Consider the following 24,532-nt stretch of genomic DNA (forward strand, 5'->3'; position numbering starts at 1 on the left):
ATTGGCATTCCTGGGGAAGGAGGAAATTGACACTGAGGGAGTTGGTGGGGTGGTTTGCGTGAGCTTGGTTACAAGAGGAAGGGATTTACTGGTCAGTGGACTGCTTCCGCTGTCACCCAAAGTTTTTGAACTTGTCACTGACTTATTATGAATGCGCTGCAGGTGACGTATAAGGGAGGATGTTCCGAGGTGGTTAACGTCCTTACCCCTACTTATTACAGCTTGACAAAGGGAACACACGGCTTGACACCTGTTGTCCGCATTTCTGGTGAAATACCTCCACACCGAAGAGCTGATTTTTTTGGTATTTTCACCTGGCATGTCAACGGCCATATTCCTCCCACGGACAACAGGTGTCTCCCCGGGTGCCTGACTTAAACAAACCACCTCACCATCAGAATCCTCCTGGTCAATTTCCTCCCCAGCGCCAGCAACACCCATATCCTCCTCATCCTGGTGTACTTCAACACTGACATCTTCAATCTGACTATCAGGAACTGGACTGCGGGTGCTCCTTCCAGCACTTGCAGGGGGCGTGCAAATGGTGGAAGGCGCATGCTCTTCACGTCCAGTGTTGGGAAGGTCAGGCATCGCAACCGACACAATTGGACTCTCCTTGTGGATTTGGGATTTCAAAGAACGCACAGTTCTTTGCGGTGCTTTTGCCAGCTTGAGTCTTTTCAGTTTTCTAGCGAGAGGCTGAGTGCTTCCATCCTCATGTGAAGCTGAACCACTAGCCATGAACATAGGCCAGGGCCTCAGCCGTTCCTTGCCACTCCGTGTGGTAAATGGCATATTGGCAAGTTTACGCTTCTCCTCCGACAATTTTATTTTAGGTTTTGGAGTCCTTTTTTTACTGATATTTGGTGTTTTGGTTTTGACATGCTCTGTACTATGCCATTGGGCATCGGCCTTGGCAGACGACGTTGCTGGCATTTCATCGTCTCGGCCATGACTAGTGGCAGCAGCTTCAGCACGAGGTGGAAGTGGATCTTGATCTTTCCCTAATTTTGGAACCTCAACATTTTTGTTCTCCATATTTTAATAGGCACAACTAAAAGGCACCTCAGGTAAACAATGCAGATGGATGGATTGGATACGAGTATACAATTATGGACGGGCTGCCGAGTGCCGACACAGAGGTAGCCACAGCCGTGAACTACCGCACTGTACTGTGTCTGCTGCTAATATATAGACTGGTTGATAAAGAGATAGTATACTCGTAACTAGTATGTATGTATAAAGAAAGAAAAAAAAACCACGGTTAGGTCACTGGTATATACAATTATGGACGGGCTGCCGAGTGCCGACACAGAGGTAGCCACAGCCGTGAACTACCGCACTGTACTGTGTCTGCTGCTAATATATAGACTGGTTGATAAAGAGATAGTATACTCGTAACTAGTATGTATGTATAAAGAAAGAAAAAAAAACCACGGTTAGGTCACTGGTATATACAATTATGGACGGGCTGCCGAGTGCCGACACAGAGGTAGCCACAGCCGTGAACTACCGCACTGTACTGTGTCTGCTGCTAATATATAGACTGGTTGATAAAGAGATAGTATACTCGTAACTAGTATGTATGTATAAAGAAAGAAAAAAAAACCACGGTTAGGTCACTGGTATATACAATTATGGACGGGCTGCGGAGTGCCGACACAGAGGTAGCCACAGCCGTGAACTACCGCACTGTACTGTGTCTGCTGCTAATATATAGACTGGTTGATAAAGAGATAGTATACTCGTAACTAGTATGTATGTATAAAGAAAGAAAAAAAAACCACGGTTAGGTGGTATATACAATTATGGACGGGCTGCCGAGTGCCGACACAGAGGTAGCCACAGCCGTGAACTACCGCACTGTACTGTGTCTGCTGCTAATATATAGACTGGTTGATAAAGAGATAGTATACTCGTAACTAGTATGTATGTATAAAGAAAGAAAAAAAAACCACGGTTAGGTCACTGGTATATACAATTATGGACGGGCTGCCGAGTGCCGACACAGAGGTAGCCACAGCCGTGAACTACCGCACTGTACACTGGTTGATAAAGAGATAGTAGTATACTCGTAACAACTAGTATGACGACGGTATAAAGAATGAAAAAAAAACCACGGTTAGGTGGTATATAATACAATTATGGTTGGACGGACTGCCTGCCGAGTGCCGACACAGAGGTAGCCACAGCCGTGAACTACCGCACTGTACACTGGTTGATAAAGAGATAGTAGTATACTCGTAACAACTAGTATGACGACGGTATAAAGAATGAAAAAAAAACCACGGTTAGGTGGTATATAATACAATTATGGTTGGACGGACTGCCTGCCGAGTGCCGACACAGAGGTAGCCACAGCCGTGAACTACCGCACTGTACACTGGTTGATAAAGAGATAGTAGTATACTCGTAACAACTAGTATGACGACGGTATAAAGAACGAAAAAAAAACCACGGTTAGGTGGTATATATTATAATACAATTATGGATGGACGGACTGCCTGCCGAGTTCCGACACAGAGGTAGCCACAGCCGTGAACTACCGCACTGTACACTGGTTGATAAAGAGATAGTAGTATACTCGTAACAACTAGTATGACGACGGTATAAAGAACGGAAAAAAAACCACGGTTAGGTGGTATATATTATAATACAATTATGGATGGACGGACTGCCTGCCGAGTTCCGACACAGAGGTAGCCACAGCCGTGAACTACCGCACTGTACACTGGTTGATAAAGAGATAGTAGTATACTCGTAACAACTAGTATGACTATGACGACGGTATAAAGAAAGAAAAAAAAAACCACGGTTAGGTGGTATATAATACAATTATGGATGGACGGACTGCCTGCCGAGTGCCGACACAGAGGTAGCCACAGCCGTGAACTACCGCACTGTACTGTGTCTGCTGCTAATATAGACTGGTTGATAAAGAGATAGTATACAATACTACTAATATACTGGTGGTCAGGCACTGGTCACCACTAGTCACACTGGCAGTGGCACTCCTGCAGCAAAAGTGTGCACTGTTTAATTTTAATATAATATTATTTATCATGTACTCCTGGCTCCTGCTATAACAACCTGCAGTGCTCCCCAGTCTCCCCCACAATTATAAGCTTTATATACAATACATTGATGTGCAGCACACTGGGCTGAGCAGTGCACACAGACTGAGTCACTGTGTGACTGTGTATCGTTTTTTTCAGGCAGAGAACGGATATATTAAATAAAACAAACAACTGCACTGTCTCTGGTGGTCACTGGTCACTGTGGTCGTCAGTCACTAAACTCTGTCTGCACTCTGCACTCTCTTCTAATCTACAGTATCACAGCAATCTCTCTCTCTCTCTCTCTTCTAAATCTAATCTAAATGGAGAGGACGCCAGCCACGTCCTCTCCCTATCAATCTCAATGCACGTGTGAAACTGGCGGCGACGCGCGGCTCCTTATATAGAATCCGAGTCTCGCGAGAATCCGACAGCGTCATGATGACGTTCGGGCGCGCTCGGGTTAACCGAGCAAGGCGGGAAGATCCGAGTCGCTCGGACCCGTGAAAAAAAAAGTGAAGTTCGTGCGGGTTCGGATTCAAAGAAACCGAACCCGCTCATCTCTAATTTACCCGCGGTAGCTGTGGCAACCAAGTCCGCGAGACCTTCCCCAAATAAAACAAAACCTCCATATGCTTCTTTGAGTCGGCATCACCCGTCCATTGGCGGGTCCACAGGGCTCGCCTAGCAGAAATCGCCATGGGGTTGGCTCTCGAACCTAGCAGCCCAACGTCTCTTTGAGCGTCCCTCATATATAAGACTGCGTCTTTAATGTGGCCTAAGGTCAATAAAATGGTATCCCTGTCTAGGGTATCAAGGTCAGCTGACAAGGTATCTGTCCAAGCTGCAACTGCACTACACACCCATGCCGATGCTATTGCCAGTCTGAGCAAAGCACCTGTATGCGCATAAATAGACTTTAAAGTAGTTTCCTGTCTGCGATCAGCAGGATCCTTGAGGGCTGCCGTGTCCGGAGACGGTAGCGCCACCTTCTTGGACAGGCGTGTTAAAGCCTTGTCCACCCTGGGTGAGGATTCCCAACGTACCCTGTCCTGTGCAGGGAAAGGATACGCCATAAGAATCCTTTTGGGAATCTGCAGTTTTTTATCTGGAGTTTCCCAAGCTTTTTCAAATAACTCGTTAAGCTCATGGGATGGGGGAAAGGTTACCTCAGGTTTCTTTTACTTATACATGCGCACCCTCGTGTCAGGGACCGAGGGGTCATCTGTGATATGCAAAACATTTTTTATTGCAATAATCATATAATGAATACTTTTGGCCACCCTTGGGTGTAACTTCACATCATCGTAGTCGACACTGGAGTCAGAATCCGTGTCTGTATCAGTGTCTGCTATTTGGGATAGGGGACGTTTTTGGGAGCCAGAAGGGCCCGGTGACCCAGTCGAAGCGGTGGATTGACTCCCAGCTTTTTCCCTGGACTCTGCTTTGTGTAATAAGGTCACATTTGCATTTAAAACATTCCACATGTCCATCCAATCATGAGTCGGCGTTGCCGACGGAGACACCACAATCATCTGCTCCACCTACTCCTTAGCTGAGCCTTCCGCATCAGACATGCCGACACACTCGTACCGACACCCCCACACACACAGGGATATAGTTATAAGGAGACAGTTCCCCAATAAGGCACTTTGGAGAGACAGAGAGAGAGTATGCCAGCACACACCCAGCGCCAACTGACACTGGAAAATAATCTCCCAGATAATAGCGCTTTTATCTTAATCACTGTGTTAATACACTCACTGCGCCTTACAAGTGCCCCCCCCTCCTCTTTTCAGCCCTGTGTCACCGTGTTCAGCAGGGGAGAGACTGGGGAGCCAGCTTCTCTGCAATCTCTGTGGACAAAATGGCGCTGGTTAGTGCTGAGGGACCAAGCTCTGCCCCCTCCAGCGGCGGGCTTCGGTCCCGCTCAAAGTATCACAAAACTGGCGGGGGATTTATAGAATTACTGCAGTGTCTAACCTTATAATGCCAGATTTAGAGGTTATTATTGCTGCCCAGGGCGCCCCCCCTGCGCCCTGCACCCATCAGTGCCCGCTAGTGTGTGTAGTGTGTGGGAGCAATGGCGTGCAGCGTTACCGCTGTGCGCTTACCTCAGTGAAGATCTGAAGTCTTCTGCCGCCTTGAAGTCTTCTTTTCTTCTTATACTCACCCGGCTTCTATCTTCCGGCTCTGCGAGGAAGACGGCGGCGCAGCTCTGGGACGAACAGCGAGGGGAGACCTGCGTTCCGACTCCCTCTGGAGCTAATGGTGTCCAGTAGCCTAAGAAGCAGAGCAGGTCTGCTTCTCTCTCCTCAGTCCCACGATGCAGGGAGCCTGTTGCCAGCAGTGCTCCCTAAAAATAAAAAACCTAACAAAATTCTTTATCAGAGAAACTCAGGAGAGCTCCCTGTAATGCACCCAATCTCCTCTGGGTACAGGATCTAACTGAGGTCTGGAGGAGGGGCATAGAGGGAGGAGCCAGTGCACACCCATTCTAAAGTTCTTTATAGTGCCCATATCTCCTGCGGAGCCCGTCTATACCCCATGGTCCTTACGGAGTCCCCAGCATCCTCTAGGACGTAAGAGAAACTCAGATGGGAGCGTCTCTGTGCACTCTCGGCGTGACTAGGCGGACGGATCGCCTAGTTACGCAGAGAGTGCACACCTGCGATGGAGCCGCCTCAGATGAGCGCGGCTCTATCTGTATGGGGGCCTTTACTTGCTTGTTTTTGCGTTGCTCCCAAATCAGAAACAAGTAATCAGTGTCTTGTCAGAAACTAAAGCCTGCACAATTACACCCTGCTTAAGTATGACCTCTGCACTTACAACAGCTTCTGGTCTCAGCAGAGAATAAACTCACTTTAAAAACTTTCTTTTGACACATTGGGCCTGATTCATGTTTGTAAGTAAAGCAGAAAAACCAAGCACCTGGGCAAAATCATGTTGCACTGTAGATTTAGCAGATATAACGTGCAGAGAGCTATAGATTTGGCTGGGTGTATTCAAACTGAACTTTAAATTGCAGTGTAAAAATAAAGCTGTCTAACATGTGTGGGCTACATGCAAAAGCAGCCAGTACTTACCCTGCACAGAAAAAATATGATTCACCCAAATGCAAATCTCTCTGCACATGTTACATTTGCCTCATCTATGTTGCACTACAGATGAGGCAAATGTAACACGTGCAGAGAGATTTGAATTTGGGTGAATCATATTTTTGACCTATTTAATTCAGACCTGATCGCTGCTGTGTGCTTTCTCACAGGCTGCTATCAGGTCTAAACTGCGCATGCATATGCACCGAAATGCGCAGGCGCAACGGACCGCAGCAACGGGGAGCACCGGGATGGTGCGAAAAATCCGAACGCACTGGCGATCGCAAGGATATTGACAGGAAGAGGACGTTTGTAGGTGGAAACTGACCGTTTTTAAGGAGTGCCCGGAAAAACGCAGGAGGGACCAGGTACTTGGAGGGAGGGTTTCTGACGTCAGCTCCGGCCCCGATCATCGCAGCGGCTGAGTAAGTCCTGGTCTGAGCAGAAACTGCACAAACTTATGTTTGTGCAGTTCTGCAACACATGCGATTGCACACAGCTAATACCCTCCCCCTGTAGGCGGCGAATACCTGATCGCAGGGATGCAAAAAATGCACCCTAGCGATCAGGTCTGAATTACCCCCATGGTTTTGCACAGTTGAGTGCTTTTTTTGCTTTACTTATAACACGAATCAGGCTCTTTGAGCAGAGAGATAAATAAGCACATAAAACAGAACAGTACATTTTCACACTATTGTTGTTATACAGTTCGGCATTGTAAAGAGACTCCAGCAGATGTATTACAGTAAAAAAAATGTTGTTTTTTCCCCCTATAAAGACAAATATTTAATGTTTGTCTTCCTGCTTAATTCACTTGCAATGTGCACAGGCTGCAATGCACACAGTCACCACAAAACGTGTCATCAAAACCATTGCCATTGAGAAATATGATTATTTACTAGTAGTTCCCGTTAGGTATTTTACGTTAATCAGCATGTGTGACATGTGTGTGTTTTGTTTTGTTTTGTTTTGTTTTGTTCACCATTGTGGGAAAGGTCCAAGATCAAAATAGGATAGGATGAGTCAACCAAAACCAACATGGCCTTTGACACAAATTTTGTTCTTTTACTTACTAGTTAATGGTTAATCTGGAACATTTGTAATTTATATAGAAGGTGCAGACTTGCAAATTGTGATCTAGTGAGAAGTGATAACGCTTGGATGCTTACGGTTCCAGTCATGGCTAGGAAAATGTATTTCTTAATGGCAATCTGTCTTATCCTTGTGCATGAGGTCTTCAGTGATCTAGGTATAGTATGGTTAATTAATAGCATTTGACATACTTGCTTTTATTCTTTACTAATAACAAAGATATCATTTATATTGCCTTACCTGAGATATCATTTGTGTTGCCTTACCTGCAATTAATTTATCTCACATCACATTGTGTAGCCGTGGCATCACTTGTGGGTTTTTTTTATTATCACTGTAGTAATCCTGTTAGCTAATTTAACCATACTGTTTAGGCAAGTGGCTTGGGTTCGTGCACAGTTGTAGTAATAACTACCAGCTCCAGCAAATTATCTTCCCTCCTGCACATCATGGAATACTGCACTGGGATTGCAATGATGGTGTTTAAAGCTGGCACATTTGCCACTTTTTAGATGTTGGTAACAATTTGGAATTTAGTAAGTGTAACCCACTCCAACAGGGGCGGATTGGGATGGAAAACTAGCCCGGGAAATTTCAGTAAGCAGCCCTAATGGGGGTGGAGTTTGTGAAGGGCGGCTGAATACTACCTCCGCGTAGAGCCTGATTTTCAGTCAGACATCTTTTTGCTGCAGACATTGATACACAGACAGATACTGACACACAGACAGATGTTGACATGCAGACGGAGACACAATGATATTGACACACTTATGCTGAGACATGGATAGACGCTAAAATACAGACGATGACTGTAATACCCCGGTATAACAAGTGTGTAAACTATGTGGAACAGGGCAGGGACGTGCGGTGAGCTAAATGGCTCAGGAGGCACTGGCTAACCCCATAGCCAGATTTCCATGCAATATATGAGCCGAAGGGTACATCTAGGCATTATACACAGGTGCAGCAGTATAAACTCCTGAAAATTTGGTGAGGTTTGATCAGAGATCTGCTGAAAAGATTATCAGGTGAGGCACTGCCTCACCTGCCATAGACTTTTTACTCCAGAGTTTGGGCTATAAAAATTATTAGAATAAATAAGAATTTACTTACCGATAATTCTATTTCTCGTAGTCCGTAGTGGATGCTGGGAACTCCGTAAGGACCATGGGGAATAGCGGCTCCGCAGGAGACTGGGCACATCTAAAGAAAGCTTTAGGACTACCTGGTGTGCACTGGCTCCTCCCCCTATGACCCTCCTCCAAGCCTCAGTTAGATTTTTGTGCCCGACCGAGCAGGGTGCAATCTAGGGGGCTCTCCTGAGCTTCTTAGATAAAAGTTAGTTTTAGGTTTTTTATTTTCAGTGAGACCTGCTGGCAACAGGCTCACTGCATCGAGGGACTAAGGGGAGAAGAAGCGAACCTGCCTGCTTGCAGCCAGCTTGGGCTTCTTAGGCTACTGGACACTATTAGCTCCAGAGGGATCGAACACAGGCCCAGCCTCGGAGTCCGGTCCCAGAGCCGCGCCGCCGGCCCCCTTACAGAGCCAGAAGCAAGAAGAGGTCCAGAAAATCGGCGGCAGAAGACATCAGTCTTCATCAAGGTAGCGCACAGCACTGCAGCTGTGCGCCATTGCTCCTCATGCACACCTCACACTGCGGTCACTGATGGGTGCAGGGCGCTGGGGGGGGGGGGGGGCGCCCTGAGCAGCAATATTAACACCTTGGCTGGCAAAAATACATCACATATAACCCCCAGGGCTATATGGATGTACATTAACCCCTGCCAGAATCCATAAAAATGCGGGAGAAAAGTCCGCGAAAAAGGGGCGGAGCTATCTCCTTCAGCACACTGGCGCCATTTTTCCCTCACAGCTCCGTTGGAGGGAAGCTCCCTGGCTCTCCCCTGCAGTTAATACACTACAGAAAGGGTTAAAAAGAGAGGGGGGGCACAATTTAGGCGCAGTATACAATATATATGCAGCTATAAGGGAAAACACTTTTTTATAGGTGCTATCCCTGTGATATATAGCGCCCTGGTGTGTGCTGGCATACTCTCCCTCTGTCTCCCCAAAGGGCTTTGTGGGGTCCTGTCCTCTATCAGAGCATTCCCTGTGTGTGTGCTGTGTGTCGGTACGGCTGTGTCGACAGGTATGTGGAGGATAATGAGGTGGAGGCGGAGCGAATGCCTGTAAATATGTTGTCACCCCCGGCGGGGTCGACACCGGTGTGGTTGAACTTATGGAAGGATTACGTGAAAGTGTCAACTCCTTACATAAAAGGTCGACGACACAGGACAGCCGGCTACTCAGCTTGTGCCTGTTCCAGCGTCTCAAATGTCATGGGGTGCTCTAAAATCGCCCGCTACCTCAGATAACAGACACAGATGTCGACATGGATACTGACTCCAGTGTCGACATCGATGAGACTGGTGTACCCTCCAAATAGGTCCACCCGTTACAGGATTGAGGCAATTAAAAATGTATTACACATTTATGATTATACCCCAGGTACCACATAAAAGGGTATTGTGTTTGGTGAGAGAAAACTATTAGTAGTTTTTCCTGCATCTGAGAAATTAAATGAGGTGTGTGAGGAAGAGTGGTCTTCCCCCGGTAAGAAATTGATAATTTCTACAACGGTTATTGGCAGCGTACCCTTTCCAGCCAGAGGATAGGTCACGCGGGGAAACACCCCATAGGGTAGATACAGCGCTTACACGCTTATCAGAAAAGGTGGCACTACCGTCTCCGGATACGGCCGCCCTGAAGGAACCTGCTGATAGAAAGCAGGAGTTTACCCTATAAGATATGGTCACACACATTTTAGGTGAGAAGATGAGCCATAGACTTTTTACTCCAGAGTTTGGGCTATAAAAATTATTAGAATAATACAAAGAAGATATTTCAAACAGATTATTAGTATTTTCCATATACTTTATTCAGACAAAATTCTGGTTTAAACGTAAGTATGACAGGAAAGGCTCTGCCTCACCTGCCTCACCCCACTGCATGTCACGATGGGCTATTCCTCCTTCAGCAGCAGCTCTTCCCTATTCCTGGCAGAGAGGCAAGGTTTCCCCAGACACAAAGAAAGGCAGGCAGGGCTTTGTATGAAAGAATAAACGGTTTACCACGTAACTCAGAAAAGGAACTGATTACAGTAGGGAAGGGAAAGATTTGATTCAAGCAACTTAAACACAGACACCAGGGCCCTCATTCCGAGTTGTTCGCTCGATAAATTTCATCGCATCGCAGCGATTTTCCGCTTAGTGCGCATGCGCAATGTTCGCACTGCGACTGCGCCAAGTAAATTTGCTATGCACTTAGTAATTTTACTCACGGCTTTTTCATCGTTCTGGCGATCGTAATGTGATTGACAGGAAATGGGTGTTACTGGGCGGAAACAGGCCGTTTTATGGGCGTGTGGGAAAAAACGCTACCGTTTCCGGAAAAAACGCAGGAGTGGCCGGAGAAACGGAGGAGTGTCTGGGCGAACGCTGGGTGTGTTTGTGACGTCAAACCAGGAACGACAAGCACTGAACTGATCGCAGATGCCGAGTAAGTCTGGAGCTACTCAGAAACTGCTACGAGGTGTGTAATCGCAATATTAAGATGCTAAGATTCACTCCCAGTAGGCGGCGGCTTAGCGTGAGCAACTCTGCTAAAATCGCCTTGCGAGCGATCAACTCGGAATGAGGGCCCATATACACTTTAAGTCATTACACAAATGGCAATATAACTAAATCTGAGATTAATACTATGTTGATTAGTAATAGAAATCAACCTATACAGACAATATTTAAGTCCCAGATAACATTGGTGTCACTGCAGGGAGTCTCTATGTGCACGTTGGGGCCCGGTTATGTTGTTACATAGTGATATGCAGCTGTTGTCTCCTTTAGCTGTGAACAAAATATTGTAGCTCTGTGTAGTAAAGATGATTGTTTAAAACAAACTGGAGCTGCTTCCCATGTAAATCGCTGCATAGGTATAGTAAATATAGGATAATGTCCTTTGCAGTGGAGTTGGTTTCAGTATAAATATAGATTTATCTCACCCAGTTAATAGATGTTGCTGAGGCAGTTTCCCCTCAGATGTAGACCAGTCAGCATTGGTATAAAGGCTTTAGACTCTCCTGTCTCTGACACTTGCTGTGCACTCTCTTGGCTGAGAGTGTCATAGCGTTCTTACTTGTTAATTGCTGCACTTCCACTGCTGTATTTTGCACTTCTGCTTACTCTCTCATGCAACTGTCAGCTTATTTGTCTCCCCTCTCTCAGCTGCTCATCTCTGCGTAATGGTGTCGCCAGCTCTTTCCTCACCATGGCTCCAACTCACTCTTCCCAAACTGCTGTTCATTTTTCTTTTTAAATAAACTTTATTTAAAATGGCACAGGCAACTACACTGTTGTCAAAAATGTCCTTGTTGTTATGGGATATCACACGTGCCCCCCCACAAAACATGCGTGTCCTCACGCATTTTGGTTTTATCCCGATATAAACTTCTCACTATATCCAGTCACATTCATTAATCAACACAGTTTACATCTGAAACATTAACATTTATCGACATTTTTAACATCAGTATCTGATAGGTATAATTCCTTTTGTGCTATAGTACATTAACACATGCTCCTGGAGCAATAGGTTGAAATCTAGACAGTATATGGTCTTGAAAAGTGTTTCTATGAAACCTCAACCCCCCTGCCATGGATGAGTATTGTACTTTTTCTAAACTGTCTTTGGGACATGCTGTACAAAACTGCAGCTGACGATTGTGGTTTTCTGTTTTGCAAGCCCTAGTCTTCTTGCCTCCTTGTTGGTGACAAACCACCTTAGTCTGCTGTAAATACATTTTATGAGCCTCTTCCATTCCACCTTGGGATTCAGTCTCACAGCTGGTTTGGGACAATGGATTCTGGATAGAAAGAGGCAGCAAGGTTCTTCTTACAGAACAGGTTGGACAGTTTCGGCACCATCTCTTGATGTCTTCCCTCATTTCAACCCAAAAGAACTTTTTCCAGATGCTTGTTTCCATCCTTTTGAACCCAGGGTGACCTGACTTGTTATGATATTCTTCAAGCACATAACAAGCACTTTGTCTTGGAATTACAAGTTGGCTGATCCTACAATGAGTATTAGGATCCACACTACATCGAACCAACTGTCCTTTCTCTTCAAACAGCCTTTCTCGCTGTCTCAGCAACTTCAGGAGTTCTGGCGGGGATTCTTGCCTTTGTCGCTTGGTCAGGTATTTCCCAGTCTTCAGTAAGGCTTTGAGGTGTCTTATCATCTGACTTTTATCTTGCAGGTGGTCAAAACTGGTTCCTTGAATAGGTTGCACACAGTTTCTAGAACTGGATGCTATATTATTCATGCCTAACATTGAAGCATTCTTCCGGATAATCTGGACACTGGAGATGGGCATTTCTATCATTGTTTGACTAGCCTTATTTTTTCCATGTTCCTCTCTTACAGATAATTCTGTTATCATTCTTCCCTTTTGTTTGGCTATCCCAGGTTGAAGGCCTTGTTTCTCCTGGAGCTTGTCAGTTTGAAACTCTCCTTGGACTGCTGCTACAAGCTCCTCACAGCAGTTCCGCAACACATTCATGCCCACTATCACTGGAGGCAATCCATCATCTTTGACAGTGGTGATGATGAAGCCTTGCTCGGGTAGCACTGTTCGTCCGATTTGAATTTCAGCTTCCCAGTATCCTTTGCAAGGGATGCAGTGCCCATTGCTTGCAATCGGGTTTATCAATGTGGAAGTTGATGGAAACATATGTTCCTCAGTCCAGTGCTGCTCAAACTGTGTTGCTTGTATTGTGGTCACTTGTGATCCAGTGTCTAAGAGAGCGGGCATTGAGACTCCATTGATGCAAACTTGAACCACCGGGCATTGGCTAACATAACGGGTTAACCACATGGATTTGGAGTTTAAACGATCTGGCTGCTCAAATTCTCTCAATTTGTCCGTTTCCTTCACGGCTTTGAAAAATGGGTCGCCTTTGGGAGGCAAAGTGGTTGTAAAAAAGTGTCTCCCTGTTTCTATGTAGGTCCCATTGGGAACTGTTCAGTGGTCTCCTCTCTTGGCACCATTCCATTTCTTCCTGGATCAGTGCCTGCTGTCTCTTCAGACTCTGCAGCTCTCTGCACATTTCTGTCACACCACGTGTCAGTTCAGCCAGCTGACCTCGTAACTCTCTAGAGTCAGATATGCATGTCTTTGAACATGGCACTGTCACTCCTTTTACTGCAGGTGGGTAAGTAGCTCCTTTAAAACTTGACTCCTGGGCATCAGAATCCTCTTGATACCTTGGCATCTCTGGAATAGACTCTTGTGGAACAACCCCTGAAGTAAGGCTGGAACCTAGAACTTTAATCGCAGCCTCTTTAAAATCCAGGAATGTGCTTCCAGGCTTCTGCAATCTTAATAGTCGCAGCTGAGTTTTTACAAATTCGCCCCTTGCACCTTCAGTGAACTGGTCCAATAACATTTTCTCTTTGTCATGTACTTCCTCAGGGTCTGCTTGCTAAACATCTCTGAGTGCTTCCTGCAAGCTGAGAGCATAGCCCCGTAGTGACTCTCCTGGTTGTTGCTTTCGAGCAAAGAAGTGCATTTTCAGTTCTGACACTGTCCTTGTGTCAAATGTGGTAGCAAGCCTGTTAAGGATCTGGTCCACAGTCTTCTTCTCTTCAGTAGGCCAGGAAGTAACCTCTCGTAGTGCAAGCCCTTTCAACTGTCCCATCAATTATGGGATATCACATGACACACACACACACACACACACACACACACATTGGCCTTCCCATGATGTATGTCCCTTACCTCCCCACATGCTGTACACACATCCTGCTGTTTATGTGAACCTCCGGTTTCCTGTCCTGCACACCCAGTTGTCTGCGCCTCCAGGGGGATGGGGGGGAGACACAGTGCAGCCGCCGGGTGGAAGAGCGGGGGACACAGTGCAAGACACAGCCATAGGGTGAGAGAGCTGGATATGGGGACACAGTATAAGACACAGCCTCCTGGTGGGAGAGTGGGGTGGGGGACACAGGGCAAGACACAGCTGCCAGGTGGGAGAGCGGTGGGGCCCTGGGAGGAAGACAGTGCAAGCCGCCGGATAGAAAATGGATGGGTGCAGCGGGCCGCCTGATCACTGCAAACTGCATGTTTGATTTGGTGGAAGAAATAATAATATCAGTGCTTGATGTGGTGGTGTGACATATATATATATATATATATATATATAACGACAGGGATGGTGTCCGGCACTCCAATGCAGCTATATTCAACCAGTCTGGGTGCCCTTCCAAAAGATAATGCAAGGTGGGGTGTGACGGACGGCACTCCAGCGTGTAGATGAATTAGACAGAGACCAAGATAATAGTCAACGTTTCGGAGCAGACTTGATAAAGGAGCACTGCTCCGAAACGTTGACTATTATCTTGGTCTCTGTCTAATTCATCTACACGCTGGAGTGCCGTCCGTCACACCCCACCTTTTATATATATACATATATATATATATATATCGATAGATAGATAGCGCCGGTCAAATTGCACATTGAAAATATGTACAGTGCCATGACACATGAGCAATTGCTTTATACAACATGGGTTTCATGGAGTTAACTAGCTCTGAAAACAGGAGAGCCCCCGTGCAGCAGCCTGTAGAGGGGGAAGGAGAAACCCGAGTGCAGAGAGAGAGAGAGAAACTTTCATTTCTGCTATCCCTGATAGCAGAAGTCTGTGCAGAGAGAGCAACTTTTCTGGCTGTTTAGTGTGCAAGCACAGGGGCTACCAGGACTCCGCTACATGCTGTGGCTGGGAGTCTTCCTGTGCGGCAGGGACATCACTGCAGTGCGGGGACACTACAAAACTGTCGCCCTCCCTCTCTCTCTGGTGTCAGTCAGGCAGAGGCATTTGCATTTACTGAGATGAGATCCCATCTCCCTGCCTGTGTACGTGCAGTGTGGGCCCTGTGCATGTGCACTGACCCTAAAAACGGGAAAATTAGACCCTAAATCTGAATGCATATGAACAGGAGTAGCTACATTAGCATGGCATATTGCACTTATAAACATGTAGAAAAAGAAGAGGAAAAGGCTCAGGGTGAAACGCAGGAATTGATCTCCATGCCTTTGGGGAAACAAACTTCACCTTTAGTGTCAGTGTAGCATGAAATAGAGTAGAGCATATAGATTATTTTGATGGATTTGCTAAAAACATTGTGCCAGGTCAAAATATGTAATAGAGGTAGTAAAACAGTTGATTTTACCTATGGGTGGATTTAGGCGTCAGGACTGCCTCAAATGGCCATCTCCATTTTTACTGTTTCCACTGTACCAAATTATAACCATCTTGAGTAGAGATGCCACTGATAAATGGGCAGACACGTGCCAAGCTCTCCTGCTCATACTGTTGATGTGGTTCGGATATACACCCAGGTTCAGGCATACACTGATTGGTCCATCTATTTCCCTGTAATGACAAAATATTTCCACTGTACTGTATCATATTCCATCTTAAATGGAATGATAATGGGCAGGACAAGCTGGGAAATGTGGGACAGTCAGTAATAAAACTAATGTCCAAGTGCCGCTCATAGCAAGTGGCACCCCTAGTCATGTGTCTAATGGGAAATCCACCACCGCATTATATACTCTGTGCCAACCTATGTGTCCTTAAGCAAATGATGTTGGAGTCAATATGCTAGGGAAACGAACAGTCAGAAACTTGGGGGAGGAGGATGATCTGGCTTAAGCAGTGCCTTTTCTTGCGGCGGGCGAGCCATGCAACCGCACGGGGCGCCCGCCACGGCACTTCTTCAGCACTAAATCCCCCCTCCCCTCTCCTCCCGAGTGCCCAGCTCGGGGGGCGGGGTTTCGCAGAATGACGCGTTTGCGTTGTGATGTCACGACGCAATCGCGTCATTCCGCGAAACCCCGCCCCCCGAGCTGGGCGCTCGGAAGGAGGGAGAAGGGGAAGCCAAGCCGGCCGGCGCTGCGCAGACGAGGGAGAGGCGGCTGAAGAGCGGGAAGAACCGCTTCAAATGTAAGTCAGCCCCTCTCCCTCCCTCCCTCCCCCCCCCCCCCCTCACCACCACCAACTGCCGTACTGTGTAAATTGGGAACACCTGTTCTCGGAATGTGTAAAATGGGGACACTTGCCTGCCGTAATATGTCAAATGGGGACGCAGTCTGCCGGAATGTGTAAATTGGGGACTCTTGCTTGCCGTGATGTGTAAAATGGGGACACGTGCCTGCCGCAATGTCTAAAATGGGGACACTTTCCTGCCGTACTGTGTAAAATGGGGACACTTTCCTGTCGTACTGTGTAAAATGGGGGCACTTTCCTGCCGCAATGTGCAAAATGGGGACACTTTCCTGCCGCAATGTGTAAAATGGGGGCACATGCCTGCCACAATGTGTAAAATGGGGACACTTTCCTGCCACAATGTGTAAAATGGGGACACTTTCCTGCCGCAATGTGTAAAATGGGGACACTTTCCTGCCGCAATGTGTAAAATGGGGACACTTGCCTGCCGCAATGTGTAAAATGGGGTCGCGTGCCTGCTGTAATGTGTAAAATGAGGCCTTTTTTTTTTTAATCCTGTGGTGGGCGTGATGATAAGATCAGATGAGGCCACGCCCATCTTAAAGCCACGCCCATTTTAACGAGACCACGCCCCCTTGCTGGGAGCGCGCGCGCCTTCGGCGCGCTCATTGTTTTCCTCTTTATATCTATGGGGGGGGGGCATTTTTTCTTATGTGAATATGGGGGGGGGGGGGGGCGCATTTTTAAATCTCGCACTGGGAGCCAAATTGGCTAGAAACAGCCCTGGGCTTAAGTTACAAAGGAACACATCTCCTACAGATTTGTGGAAGTGTGACTTGCCCAGCTGTTAATATTGGCCCTGTTGGGAGGTTTGCTGCCAATGAAATGACTGCCTTTAAAGTAATTACTATTAAATGTAGAGGCACCATTCAGCGCCATGACAGGGTGGGCCTGTACCAGCCCCACCCCTTAAACCCTTTGACATCATGACATCATGCCTAGAGGGCGAGGACACTGACTTTGGGAAGTGGATGCTCTGGGGTGGATCTGCAGTAGCTCTACTACTACAGGGTGTCGTTCTAAGCACCCTGCAAGCCACATGCAGGTGCTGTGAGGCAGTAACAGTGCCATCCCCAGGGCCCTGAACCCTATACAACAGCACTGTTCGCACACCCCTAGTTACGGCTCTGGAACCGTTATCCAGCCTAGTCCTGAAAGTAAAGCACTCAATATTAAAAAGCTGGTAGTACCCATTTTATTTGTAGAATGCATTAAATGTCATATTAAAATACATACAAACCCTTGAGAATCATCATTGAAAACTATTGTTGTGTGGGTCTTTCTAGACTACGGAAATGACCCACCATGACCTTAAAACGGTTAAATCAAGTCTACTTCTGCATAATTTGATTTTTTCTTAGTTATATACTTTCTGGCTATTTCATATACAAATAATCAATCTTTCATGCACACATCAGATTAGACGTGGATTTTCTTCTGGTGCCCTGTAAATGACATATTTCAGAGATACCAAGACAGAACACGATAATCTGTGTACAAAATCAACCTTCAGAGGTTTCCTCAAAAGGAACAATCTAATTACATACACTAAACACTAGAAGCTATAAATGCAGTGTATTCTGCTGATAAGAGCTGAAGGAACCTTCCAATTACAGCCAATAACCAGACAAATTCCCTCAAGAATGCTTTGTAGTCAAGGCTGCTATTAGGACTCTATAACTTTTCCTGTTAACTCTTAAAGTGTGAATGAAACTTCACATCACTGTAGCACTGTTGCAATACAGTATGTTCTTTATATCTGGGTGGCTATCAGTAGATTTGCGCTGCACAGACTTTGGCATGCACATGAGGATTTATTTTACCTACAGTGTTCAATTATAACATTATATGGGTTCTACGTCTTGCTTATGCTGCAGAAAAAGAATCTCTATAATTAAAGTCATGATTTGTTTATATTCATCTTGGATAATCCAAGTGACACACTCATTTAAATTCTTTGCTATACAGTGAAATATGTAAGCAGTACTCAAATTCCATTGCTCCTCTAAGCTTTTGAGAGGCTTCAAATGTTTTCTTTCTTCACACAACCTGTTGGATCCTCTTCTATCTGGCTTTCATTCCAAACACCATAAAGAAGCTGCGGGAGGCAATAATGAGACTGCCTGTCGGTATCTCGGTGGTCATAATGCTGACCCCGGAATCCCGACAGGCTGTGAATTGCCTCCACCGGAATACCGGCGCCACACGCTTTTCTCCCTCTGTGGGTGTCCATGAGACAGCCGGGATCCCGGCCGCTGGTAAAAAATATGCAATCTGAAGCTGCACTGTCTAAAGGGCCATACACACTAGATGACTATTCTGGCCAATAACGACGATTGTGAACGATATATCGATCACATCGTATAGTGTGTATGGCCCTACCAATCAACGATTAATTAACGTTAATTTACCTTGACAAAGGGGTGATTTAGCCATGAAACAGTGGAGTTGCCGTGAAACTTTGAAAATACACATTATCCAGTTTAAGACTCCGAGTGCCGTTGCTGTCTTTGTTGTTATATATATATATATATATATATATATGTATATATTAGAGATGAGCAGGTTCGGTTCGTTGAGATCCGAACCCCCCCACCGAACTTCACCTATTTTACACGGTTCTGAGGCAGCCTCGGATCTTCCCGCCTTGCTCGGTTAACCCGAGCGCGTCCGAACATCATCATCCCGCTGTCATATTCTCGCGAGATTCGTATTGCATATAAAGAGCCGCGCGTCGCCGCCATTTTCACTCGTGCATTGGAGATGATAGCGAGAGGACGTGGCTGCGTTCTCTCAGTTTCTGTGTTCAGTGTGCTGCAAATATCTGTGCTCAGTGTGCTACAAATATCTGTGCTTAGTGTGCTGCAATTATCTACGTTCTCTGCCTGAAAACGCTCCATATCTGTGCTGCATTGTAGTATATAGTAGGAGGACAGTGCAGAATTTTGCTGACCACCAGTATATATATATATATATATATATAGCAGTACGTTACAGTAGTCCATTGCTCTACCTCTGTGTCGTCAAGTATACTATCCATCCATATCTGTGCTGCATTGTAGTTGTGCGCAGTATATAGTAGGAGGACAGTGCAGAATTTTGCTGACCACCAGTATATATATATATAGCAGTACGGTACAGTAGTCCATTGCTCTACCTCTGTGTCGTCAAGTATACTATCCATCCATATCTGTGCTGCATTGTAGTTGTGCGCAGTATATAGTAGGAGGACAGTGCAGAATTTTGCTGACCACCAGTATATATATATATATATATATATATATTCACTATACAAGGTGGCACTCACGGGTCTTGATGAGCGAGAGTAAAAGACTGACAGAGTCCGTTCTATATGTTCAACGTTTCGGTTTGCACCTTTATCAAGAACAGAGGTGCAAACCGAAACGTTGAACATATAGAACAGACTCTGTCAGTCTTTTACTCTCGCTCATCAAGACCCGTGAGTGCCACCTTGTATAGTGAATGGATTGGGGTTGCTTGACCCGGGAGGGCACCAGGGCAAGGTATATGTGTCAGCAAGCGAGTGCCGGCATCTTTGCTTATGTGTATGTATATATATATATATATATATATATATATTTATCTATGCATCATGTGCTGTTTGGGGACTATTTTTTTAAGTGCCATCCTGTCTGACACTGCAGTGCCACTCCTAGATGTGCCAGGTGTTTGTGTCGGCCACTTGGGTCGCTTAGCTTAGCCATCCAGCGACCTTGGTGCACCTCTTTTTTTCTTTGCATCATGTGCTGTTTGGGGACAATTTTTTTTAAGTGCCATCCTGTCTGACACTGCAGTGCCACTCTTAGATGGGCCAGGTGTTTGTGCCGGCCACTTGGGTTGCTTAGCTTAGTCATCCAGCGACCTCGGTGCAAATTTTAGGACTAAAAATAATATTGTGAGGTGTGAGGTGTTCAGAATAGACTGGAAATTAGTGGGAATTAAGGTTATTGAGGTTAATAATACTATGGGATCAAAATGACCCCCAAATTCTATGATTTAAGCTGTTTTTGAGGGGTTTGTGAAAAAAAACACCCGAATCCAAAACACACCCGAATCCGACAAAAAAATTTCAGGGAGGTTTTGCCACAACGTGTCCGAATCCAAAACACGGCCGCGAAACCAAATACAAAACCAAAATACAAAACCCGAAAAATGTCCGGTGCACATCACTAGTATATATATATATTATTTATGATTAATTTTTTATTAAGTTGGTTGCACAGTGGAAATTGGTGGGGCAGTGGGTGAAAAAAACTTAATTGGCTCCTCCTTTTACAACTCTGCCCACACACCTAGAAACGTCTCCCCAATATTAAAATATGTAAAAAAGGTGCAGATTCCAAAGATATCTTTCATCTTTCAAATTGTTTGAAAAATGTCTTATAGGCCCTACACACTGGCCGATTTTCTGAAAGATATGAACGAGAACTCGTTCATATCTTTCAGTGTGGAGACTCCAGCGATGAACGATGCGCGGCCCCGCGCTCGTTCATCGCTGGTCTCCCGTCGGCTGTGCATGCAGGCCAATATGGACGATCTCGTCCATATTTGCCTGCACTTCAATGCAGCCGCGTGACGGGGGGAGTGAAGAAACTTCACTCCCCCCGTCACTGCCCCCCCGCCGCCGGGTCGCTCGTCGGCCGTTTCGGCCGTCGGGCACCTCGGCGGCGCATCGACAAATGAGTAGGGCCCCTTAGTGTGTACACTTATGGGCCCTACACACTGGGCGATAGTAATGAAAGATATGAATGATCTCGTTCATTAATGAACGAGATACCTTTCATATTTTATGTGTGGAGGCACCAACGATGAACGATGCGCGGCCCCGCGCTCGTTCATCACTGGTGCCCCGTCGCTTGTGCATGCAGGCAAGTATGGACGATCTCGTCCATATTTGCCTGCACTGCTATGGAGCCGGGTGACAGGGGGAGTGAAGAAACTTCACTACCCCATCACCCCCCCCACCACCACCGTCGGGTCACCCGACAGCCATATCCGCCATCGGGCAGCTCGGCGGCGGATCGCAAAGTGTGTAGGGCCCATTAATCTCATTTGTCAGTGTTCTGGGAAGTTCAAGGGAAATTGCTCATCTTTTACATTGTTCATCTCTCACATTGGTCATGTCTTCTAGTGTGTAGGGCCCTTAAGGTGGTCAACGATGCACCAATATATCTGTAGATATATTGGTCATAGTATGTGCTGCAGGGCCTGCGCGATATGTGTGTGAATGACGGCGTTCACAGACATATCGTTTGTACACACTGGCCGAAGGGGCCCGCAATATATCAGTCGTTCAATAGAACGGCTGATATATATTGGCCAGTGTGTACCCAGCTTTAGTCTTCAGGATAATGTCTTATCCTGCTTCTGACCATAGTTATCAAATCGCTCTTTCAGTGTTTGTTCCCCTGGATCCAACTCCTCTTTACTACCTATGTTGAGTGGAATATCATAAGACTCAGTCAAAGGTCATCTGTACTCTTCTATCCTTACCACTTGTCTTGGAAAACTGATAAGCTAATTTGGATTTCAGTATCATCTCTGTGTGGATGATCCACAAATTTTCCTGCCGTCTCTAGTTCACTCACAGTTGATGTGGGCCCATGTTACTGACCGTATTTATGACAATTCACCTTGTATGTTTTTTCACCAGCTTAAACTGAACCTTTTAAAAACAATGCTAATAATATTCCCAACAGTCATGATCAGTGGTGCAAGTAGAAAAAATGTCTTACAGGTACTGTGTGTGCGCGCCTTCGGCGCGCATTGCAAAAAAATGGGTGTGGCCAAATGCCATATGGGGCGTGGTCAATGAAAATGTGGGCGTGATACACATATGGGGGAGGGGCAGATACACATATGACCCCCACAGTGCCAGATACACGTTGCCCCACAGTGCCAGATACACGAATGCCCCACAGTGCCAGATACACGTTGCCCCACAGTGCCAGATACACGAATGCCCCACAGTGCCAGATATACATTGCCCCCCACAGTGCCAGATATACATTGCCCACAACAGTGCCAGATATACATTGCCCACAACAGTGCCAGATATACATTGCCCCCCACAGTGCCAGGTATACATTGCCCCCCACAGTGCCAGGTATACATTAGAGATGAGCGGGTTCGGTTTCTCTGAATCCGAACCCGCACGAACTTCATGTTTTTTTCACGGGTCCGAGCAGACTCGGATCCTCCCGCCTTGCTCGGTTAACCCGAGCGCGCCCGAACGTCATCATGACGCTGTCGGATTCTCGCGAGACTCGGATTCTATATAAGGAGCCGCGCGTCGCCGCCATTTTCACACGTGCATTGAGATTGATAGGGAGAGGACGTGGCTGGCGTCCTCTCCATTTAGATTAGGGTTGAGAGAGAGAGAGAGAGATTGACCTGAGGCTGTGATACTGTAGAAGAGAGTGCAGAGTTTAGTGACTGACGACCACAGTGACCACCAGACAGTGCAGTTGTTTGTTTTATTTAATATATCCGTTCTCTGCCTGAAAAAAACGATACACACAGTGACTCAGTCACATACCATATCTGTGTGCACTGCTCAGCCCAGTGTGCTGCATCAATGTATATATATATCTGACTGTGCTCAGCTCACACAGCTTATAATTGTGGGGGAGACTGGGGAGCACTGCAGTGCCAGTTATAGGTTATAGCAGGAGCCAGGAGTACATAATATTATATTAAAATTAAACAGTGCACACTTTTGCTGCAGGAGTGCCACTGCCAGTGTGACTAGTGACCAGTGACCTGACCACCAGTATATATAATATTAGTAGTATACTATCTCTTTATCAACCAGTCTATATTAGCAGCAGACACAGTACAGTGCGGTAGTTCACGGCTGTGGCTACCTCTGTGTCGGCACTCGGCAGCCCGTCCATAATTGTATATACCACCTAACCGTGGTTTTTTTTTCTTTCTTTATAGTCATACTAGTTACGAGTATACTATCTCTTTATCAACCAGTCTATATTAGCAGCAGACACAGTACAGTGCGGTAGTTCACGGCTGTGGCTACCTCTGTGTCGGCACTCGGCAGCCCGTCCATAATTGTATATACCACCTAACCGTGGTTTTTTTTTCTTTCTTTATACATACATACTAGTTACGAGTATACTATCTCTTTATCAACCAGTCTATATTAGCAGCAGACACAGTACAGTGCGGTAGTTCACGGCTGTGGCTACCTCTGTGTCGGCACTCGGCAGCCCGTCCATAATTGTATATACCACCTAACCGTGGTTTTTTTTTCTTTCTTTATACATACATACTAGTTACGAGTATACTATCTCTTTATCAACCAGTCTATATATTAGCAGCAGACACAGTACAGTGCGGTAGTTCACGGCTGTGGCTACCTCTGTGTCGGCACTCGGCAGCCCGTCCATAATTGTATATACCACCTAACAGTGGTTTTTTTTTCTTTCTTTATACATACATACTAGTTACGAGTATACTATCTCTTTATCAACCAGTCTATATATTAGCAGCAGACACAGTACAGTGCGGTAGTTCACGGCTGTGGCTACCTCTGTGTCGGCACTCGGCAGCCCGTCCATAATTGTATATACCACCTAACCGTGGTTTTTTTTTCTTTCTTTATACATACATACTAGTTACGAGTATACTATCTCTTTATCAACCAGTCTATATTAGCAGCAGACACAGTACAGTGCGGTAGTTCACGGCTGTGGCTACCTCTGTGTCGGCACTCGGCAGCCCGTCCATAATTGTATATACCACCTAACCGTGGGTTTTTTTTCTTTCTTTATACATACATACTAGTTACGAGTATACTATCTCTTTATCAACCAGTCTATATATTAGCAGCAGACACAGTACAGTGCGGTAGTTCACGGCTGTGGCTACCTCTGTGTCGGCACTCGGCAGCCCGTCCATAATTGTATATACCACCTAACCGTGGTTTTTTTTTCTTTCTTTATAGTCATACTAGTTACGAGTATACTATCTCTTTATCAACCAGTCTATATTAGCAGCAGACACAGTACAGTGCGGTAGTTCACGGCTGTGGCTACCTCTGTGTCGGCACTCGGCAGCCCGTCCATAATTGTATATACCACCTAACCGTGGTTTTTTTTTCTTTCTTTATACATACATACTAGTTAC

At 46.0% G+C, this 24,532-nt stretch overlaps 1 protein-coding gene and 1 long non-coding RNA gene across 2 annotated transcripts in view; one reads left to right on the forward strand and one right to left on the reverse strand.

Moving 5' to 3' along the window:
• LOC134966203 (uncharacterized) overlaps positions 1 to 11,576 on the reverse strand; it is a 59,843-nt gene extending 48,267 nt beyond the window's left edge. The window contains exons 1-2 of the long non-coding RNA XR_010188598.1: positions 11,304 to 11,576; positions 10,239 to 10,350 (exon numbers count right to left, since the gene is read on the reverse strand). This is a non-coding gene — a long non-coding RNA (uncharacterized LOC134966203). The remainder of the gene's footprint in view (positions 1 to 10,238; positions 10,351 to 11,303) is intronic.
• LOC134966202 (beta-2-glycoprotein 1-like) overlaps positions 7,297 to 24,532 on the forward strand; it is a 96,817-nt gene continuing 79,581 nt past the window's right edge. Inside the window, exon 1 of the mRNA XM_063942767.1 lies at positions 7,297 to 7,403. Within this exon, the coding sequence (XP_063798837.1) occupies positions 7,316 to 7,403 (88 nt within the window). The 5' untranslated portion in view covers positions 7,297 to 7,315. The remainder of the gene's footprint in view (positions 7,404 to 24,532) is intronic.

This window comes from Pseudophryne corroboree, chromosome 10 (genome assembly GCF_028390025.1).
Source record: "Pseudophryne corroboree isolate aPseCor3 chromosome 10, aPseCor3.hap2, whole genome shotgun sequence".
In the NCBI taxonomy this organism is placed as follows: domain Eukaryota; kingdom Metazoa; phylum Chordata; class Amphibia; order Anura; family Myobatrachidae; genus Pseudophryne; species Pseudophryne corroboree.